The sequence below is a fragment of the Capra hircus genome, chromosome 7 (genome assembly GCF_001704415.2).
Source record: "Capra hircus breed San Clemente chromosome 7, ASM170441v1, whole genome shotgun sequence".
Taxonomy (NCBI): Eukaryota; Metazoa; Chordata; class Mammalia; order Artiodactyla; family Bovidae; genus Capra; species Capra hircus.
In genome coordinates, this window is record NC_030814.1 from 93,168,589 (window position 1) to 93,176,296 (window position 7,708).

Consider the following 7,708-nt stretch of genomic DNA (forward strand, 5'->3'; position numbering starts at 1 on the left):
TCTGGAGGACTGACCTTCTTGGGTTCATAACAACAAAGACAGACAGGGAATTAATAAGTATTCGATGTAATAAGATAGCTGCCTTCCAGTTGGCGAATATCAAAGAAATAGACAAGAACCCATCTTTCCATTCAAATATCTATATTGACTCAAGCCAGTATATCCATGGAAAACTTAGTCAGTTCTTTGGCTCCATCCCACCACTAATGCCTAACTTCTAAATCAGGCCTGCATCCCCAAGACCCCCAGAAGACTGGCTGAGTTCCAAGTCCTCTGCCCCACTTACCAAGGTCGGTATGGAGACTGAAGAACCTTTCTCAACACCCCATTTGCATGTCAACACCCTTCTTCCAGGATTGTCCCTGATAAAACCTCCCTGGATTCCAGTGCCATGGGTTTCACCAGGGTTTCCCCTGTCTCTGCAGACTTAGATGTCATCATCTAGGAGCTGAGGCTCCAGAGAGCACTGTTGCCTCAGCAATCCCTCTGGGTCTTTCTGCTAGAGGGACAATGAGTTGCAGCAGAAGCCAAGAAGCCTGGCTATTTGGATTGTCCCTGGAGGATAATGGAAAAACATTCACTCAGCTCAACCAAAGGCAGGATGGGCATCACTGGTGTGGATCTTTGTGTGTGACAGATATCCAAGCCCTTCTTTGGGCATCTAATTAGGAGGAAGGGGTGTGGCAATGCATTACTGCCAATGGGCCCCATGCTCAAAAGAAAAAAAGCAATTCTGAAGTCCAGGATATTTCCTCTGCATTAAATAATGAGACAATGATGGTAGGGGAACAGTCAGGAGACAGTTTTCCTGGGTCAGGAAATTCCTTCCTCTAAACTCCATTCTTGAGGGGTCTTTAAGATTCAGGAGATACAATGGTCTAGACACAGATGTTTCTAGTGTTGAGAGTTTATTTTGTGCCCATGGCCAGAGCTTAGGGTAAGGACAGAGATCAGAGAGCCAGGCTACCCGGATCACGGATGCTCACTGCAAGAATTCACAGGAGCAGCCAAGACAGAGTGAGTTACTGTTAGGGGACACACACTGACTGAAACTGCCCTCCCTGGCCAGGCACCATAGTAACCATTTGCATGAGTTGTTTTACGACAGGAGGTCCTGGTAAGGAACACAGAACTAAAAAGCCACTGCCAACTGGAAGAGTTCAGGGAATGTCAAAAGGAGACACCACATGTCCAGCCACCTCCCGGAATCCTTCTCATTGGCATCCATCTTGGCTGAACAAGGCGTGCACCACCAGAAAGGACTCTGAGACAGAATGATTGGCTGAAGACACCCCAGAAACTAATCCCATCACCATAAAAGCATTCCCTTAACCCTACTGTTCTCTGCCCAGGCGCCCTTTCCCAATAAAATCTCTTGCTTTGTCAGCACACGTGTCTCCTCGGACAATTGATTTCCAAGTGTTAGACAAGAGCCCAGTTTCAGGCCCTGGAAGGGGGTCCTCCTTCCTACAACATTACCAAGAGTGCTGCTCGAAACAAAGCTGAAAGGGATCAAAAGGTTCATTCTTCCAGTAATAAAATAAACAAGTCAGGGGGGTGCAATGTACAGAGTGGTGACTATGGTTAATAATATTGTGTTGCATGTTTGAAAGTTGCTTAGAGAGTAATTTAATTTTTTAATTTTTTTTAATTTATTTAGCTGTGCTGAGTCTTATTGTGGCATGCGGGATCAAGCTCCCTGACCAGGGATCTAGCTGCCCTGTATTGGGAGCACAGTCTTAGCCACTGGACCACCAGGGAAGTCCCTAAGAGAGTGTCTCTTAAAAGTTCTCATCATGAGGGGAAAAAAAAAAAGTGTAACTATGTATGGGGACAGATGTGAATTAGATTCATTGTGGTGAATATTTTGCAATATATACAAATAATGAATCATATTGAACACTTGAAGCAATATTTTGCCAAAAGTTTTCACTTTGTCTCAGGTTCAAAGGATTTGTTAACAAATAAGCCTCTTACTATATACAAATAAATAATACAGGTATTTATTAGAGAATTATCTAGCTTACTTTCAACATACTAACATTAAAAGAAAAGAGAAATAGAAAGAGCAGAGAATACATCACCAAATCGGGTTTTGACCGACATCCAGACTTCCAACAATGCTGGGAAGTTCTGTGTCACAGGAAAGGGTCTCAGGCAGCGTGTCACACCACCTTACTCCATGGCCTACTTTAGCATTGACCTCACTGCTTTCTACCTAAGTCTTTTAAAGCTTCACGATTCAGCATAAGGTACAACCAAATTTTACGAACTGGATCTGACATTCATCATGAAATGATCTTTTCAAACTCTAGACCAGTACTCAAAGCCGTGGTGACAGTCCGCATGGAGATACAGAGCTTGCACCAGAAAGTTATATAGTACACTGCTTCCTTCATTGAGAAATGCTTGCTGTGTAAGAAATATCAGTAGAATGAAAGTTTAGTGATATTGACTCATTATCACAATATTATTAACCATAGTCACCACTCTGTACATTGCACCCCCCTGACTTGTTTATTTTATTACTGGAAGAATGAACCTTTTGATCCCTTTCAGCTTTGTTTCTTCTAGAGCTCCTTTCTCAAGAAACGGTAACAGTTCATGAACCACAATTTGAGTAAAACTGTCGTAGACCATAGACATATGCTGGTAAGGTACCTGTTATTAGCCATTTCTGTGTAGCTGGTACCCAAGGCACATGGACACATCAATATTTATTGATGCAGACAGGAGGTTGGAAAGAGAAAATGAGATATGGAGAAGTGGCTGGTGGGTCTCGGATTCTCAACATCTACCACACTGATGTGCATCAAAGACGGATGGGTGGGGGAGTGACCGAGATGACAGAGTAGGAAGACCTGAGTTTGCCTCTTCCCAAAGGCATATTGAGATTGCAACTATTTACAGAGCAGCTATAGATGAGGAAGGCCTGAAGACTGACAGAGAAGATCTTCTACATCTAAAGATAGAAAGAAGGAACCACGGGGGAATTCCCTGGTGGTACAGTGGTTAACATTCCACACTTTTGACACAGGGGATGTGGATTCCATCCCTGGTCAGGGAACTAAGATCCCATGTGCCGCATGGCCAAAAAAACAAAAAGTATGCCAATATTATCATAATAATTTTTTTTTTTTTTAAAAAGAAGGAACCACAATGAAATGGGTAGGAAGGGCAAAGATGTGGTATAGTCAAGACCCATACACCTGGATAGATGACCCACAAATGGGAGAATAATTACAGTTCCAGATGTTCTCCCCCAAGAAGCAATGGGTTTAAGATCCACATTGGAGGTGGGGGGTGAGGGGGGAGATGGGAGGTGCTTTTTTTCCCCAGCTTTACTGAGATATAATTGACATATAACACTGTCAATTTAAGTGTATGTATTGATTTGATTGCCCAGTAGGACCCGAAACTCCAGTACTTTGGCCACCTCATGCGAAGAGTTGACTCATTGGAAAAGACTCTGATGCTGGGAGGGATTGGGGGCAGGAGGAGAAGGGGATGACAGAGGATGAGATGGCTGGATGGCATCACTGACTCGATGGACGTGAGTCTGAGTGAACTCCGGGAGTTGGTGATGGACAGGGAGGCCTGGTGTGCTGTGATTCATGGGGTCGCAAAGAGTCAGACACGACTGAGCGACTGAACTGAACTGAACTGATTGATTTGATACAATTACATATTGCAAAATGCTTCCCTGGTGGCTCAGAGGTTAAAGCGTCTGCCTCCAATGCGGGAGACCTGGGTTCGATCCCTGGGTCGGGAAGATCCCCTGGAGAAGGAAATGGCAATCCACTTCAGTATTCTTGCCTGGAGAATCCCGTGGACGGAGAAGCTTAGTAGGTTACAGTCCACAGGGTCGCAAAGAGTCGGACACGACTGAGCCACTTTACCGACTTCCCCTTACCACCATCTACTATCTTGCATAATTATCATTTCTTTTTTGAGGTGAAACACCAACATGAGTGCTAAGTCACTTCAGTCATGTTCGACTCTATGCAACCCTATGTAGTGTAGCCAGCCAGGCTCCTCTGTCCATGAGGTTCTCCAGGCAACGATATTGGAGTGGGTTGCCATGCCCTCCTCCGGGGGATCTTCTCAACCCAGAGAGTGAATGCACGTCTCCTGTGCTCCTGCATTGATAGGGAAATTCTTTACCACTGAGCCATCTGGATCTATTTTATTGTTGATGTTTTTCACTCGTTTAGTTGTGTCTAACTCTTTGTGACCCCATGGACGGTAGCCTGCCAGGCTCCCCTGTCCATAGGATTATCCAGGGAAGAATACTGAAGTGGGTTGCCATTTCCTACTTCAGGGGATCTTGCCGACAGAGGAATCGAACTCACAGACCTGCATTGGCAGGTGGATTCTTTACTGTTGTGCCACCTGGGAAGCCCTATCTATCCTGAAAGCTCCCTTCTGTATCCCCCAGTCACTCCCTTCCACCAAGAGAAAGCAGATAAAGTCCCTGCAGTGAAGGCAGACAGCTCCTACCACCACCAGGCAGGAAAGAGAGGGAGAGGGAATCAAGGAAGACTTACAGGAGGAGGTGTTTTCCTGCTGTGAATTGAAGAGCAAATTCCTGCCCTGCAGGAATGGAAAGGGAGGCTGTTTCAGGCAGCAGGAAGAGCAGAAATGTCAAAGAATCTAGTATAGGGGGTGTCTGTGTCTCTCTGTGCCTCCCATCCCAGGCTGGTTTCTGTTTCCCCTGGGAAAACAAAAAGCTGGGACTTCCCTGGTGGTGCAGTGGCTAAGGCTCCACGTTCCCAATGCCCAGGGCCCAGGTTCAATCCCTGGTCAGGGAACTAGATCCCACATGCTACAATGAAAGACCCCACACAGCTAAATAAATAGATATGTACTTCAAAAGTACTTAAAGAAATCAAAGTCACCCTAACGCCAACCACTTTCTGATTAGTATTCTAAGGATCGATATTTTAATATTCTAAGGAGAACTGTGAGCAGCTCTTAGAGACCACACTATAAATAACTTCAAGACAAGGCATCAAGAGAAGGATTTCTGGGTCTTACTGAATCAGGGCGCTGGGTCAGAGGTTCCTCTTTGGATGCCTTCTAGCTTATTCCTTCTCCAAATTTGGCACTGGGGTGGGTGGGTGAGGGTAGGGAGAATTCAGAATAGATGAATACACTGGGGATTTTCTGCAGAAAGGAAGGGTCCACCCCTACCCCCACCCCCCACTTCTGAATTGTGAGCAACAGAATGATGTCACAGACCCCCGGCCCAGCCCCTTCTCCCTCTCTCTGCCTGTGCTTGCCCCAGGCCCAGCCTCTCCACTCCCACCCCCACCCCCACCCGCACCCCAGAGAAAAGTAGTCAGCTTTGCCAAGCAGCCCAGGCAACTACTCACAGCTATGGATCCAAATCAGAGCAACCTCTCAGAACCCCAAGCCTCCCCGGAGATCCCCGAGCCTAGCCTGAACCTCGGCTCAATCCTGGCAAACAGCACCCTCCCTCAGGAACCCCCCAGTATGGTGGGCGACAGACTGCCCCCAAAGACCGGGGCGGTGGTCATCGACATGGGTACAGGTACGTGTAAGGTGGGCTTCGCCGGGCAGGCCCGGCCCACCTACACCGTGGCCACCATCGTCGGCTGCCAGCCCCAGAAACCAGCCACCTCAGGGCAGCCGGTGATGGAAACCTTCATCGGGGAAGCAGCCCGCAAACGCCCGGAGCTGACGCTGGTGCGACCCGTGCACAGCGGCATCGTGGTGGACTGGGATGCGGCCGAGCTCATCTGGCGCCACATGCTGGAGCATGACCTCCGCGTGGCCACCCGCGACCACCCGCTGCTGTTCTCCGACCCGCCCTTCAGCCCCTCCACCAACCGCGAGAAGCTGGTGGAGGTGGCTTTCGAGTCGCTGAGCTCCCCGGCCATGTACGTGGCTTCTCAATCAGTGCTGTCGGTCTACGCACACGGGCGGGTCAGCGGGTTGGTGGTGGACACGGGCCACGGAGTCACCTACACCGTGCCCGTCTTCCAAGGCTACAACCTGCCCCACGCCACAGAGCGCCTGGATCTGGCGGGCACCCACCTGACCGCCTTCCTGGCGGAGATGCTGCTCGGCTCCGGGCTACCCCTGGGGCAGCAGGACCTGGACACAGTGGAGAACATCAAGCACAGATATTGCTACGTGGCCCCGGACTTCCTGAAGGAACAGGCCCGGCCAGAGCTGGAATGCCGCCAGACCCTGAAGCTGCCAGACGGACGGACGGTCACGCTGGGCAAAGAGCTGTTCCAGTGCCCCGAGTTGCTGTTCAGTCCTCCAGAGATCCCAGGGCTGTCCCCCGTGGGCGTCCCCACCATGGCCCAACAGAGCCTCTCCAAGGTGGCCGCGGAGCTGCGGACCGACTTGGCCCAGAACGTGCTCCTGTGCGGGGGCTCTTCGCTGTTCACAGGGTTCAAGGCGCGCTTCCAAACGGAACTGCTCCGCAACCTGCCACCAGAGGCACACGTGGTGGTGATGGCCCAGCCAAGCAGAAATTTCTCTGTGTGGATCGGGGGCTCCATCCTGGCCTCGCTGCGCACCTTCCAGTCCTGCTGGGTCCTGCGGGAGCAATACGAGGAACAGGGGCCCTACATCGTGTACCGCAAATGCTACTGACTGGGGGCGGGGGTGGGTGTGGGCGAGGTGGGGTGGCGGGGAGGCAGTCCTGAGCAGTAAAGTTTCTGCTACCCAAGCTGGTTCCGTCCTGCCTTCGCCCAGGTCCACTGCTGGACTCATCTCGAAGCACCTGGTTCCCACGCCACAGATTTACCTTCCCCCACGCCAGGTGGTCTGCCTCTCAAGATATCTCTGGTTCTGCCCTGCCTGCACTCACCTCCCATGAAAGTGAAAATTTTTAACTGCTCAGTCGTGTCCAATTCTTTGCGACCCTACGGACTGTATCCTTCCAGGCTCTTCTCTGTCCATGGGATTCTCCAGGCAAGAATAGTGGAGTGAATAACCATTCCCTTCTCCAGGGGATCTTCCTGACCCAGGGATCGAACCCGTGTCTCCCACATTGCAGGCTGAGATTCTGGTCTCAGCCACCAGGGAAGCCCCATGAGACACCCCAATTCTGACTTGCAGAACCCCCTCCCCCACAATCAGTCCACACTGCACACACACATACCATCATGTCTTAACTCTGTGAAACCCAGCTTCCATGATCCTAGTCTCCTCCAACACTCAGGTTGGGGTCTACTTCCCAGGCCCATCCACAAAGACATATCTGGTTCTAGTCACCTCAAATCCACCCTCTCATTGGTCTCTCAGTTCTCATTACCCAAAATTTTCGGACACCCTGATGTCCTGAACATCCCGCCAAGTACTGAACCCCCACACCCATTACAAAGATCCCAATTCTGACCCTCAGGGTCTCTCCCTACAGTGACTCACTAAAGGATGCCATGTTCAAAGCTCATCCCCTAAGTTCCACCTCTGCCCACCCTGCATGATCTGTTTTCCCAAACTTCTTTCATCCAGATGCTCCCACAACCCCACCCCATCTGTACTCCCAAAGGACACCATGCTCTGAGACTCCCCATCCCCCCCACCCCAAGGATGATGCCCTCTGCTCTCAGCCCTCCGCCTTGCTCTACACCTCCCCCAGAAACCCTCCCACATGGTTTCTCAGTGTACTTCCGGATCCCATTCTTCAGCCCCTGGAATGATCCCAGGAAAGCTCCGGTCACCAGGA

At 50.1% G+C, this 7,708-nt stretch overlaps 1 protein-coding gene across 1 annotated transcript; it reads left to right on the top strand.

The window, feature by feature from the left end:
• On the top strand, nucleotides 5,271-6,706 carry ACTL9 (actin like 9). Its single transcript, XM_005682490.2, has one exon. It carries the CDS (start codon nucleotides 5,380-5,382, stop codon nucleotides 6,628-6,630), a length of 1,251 nt encoding a protein of 416 aa, XP_005682547.2. The 5' UTR covers nucleotides 5,271-5,379; the 3' UTR covers nucleotides 6,631-6,706.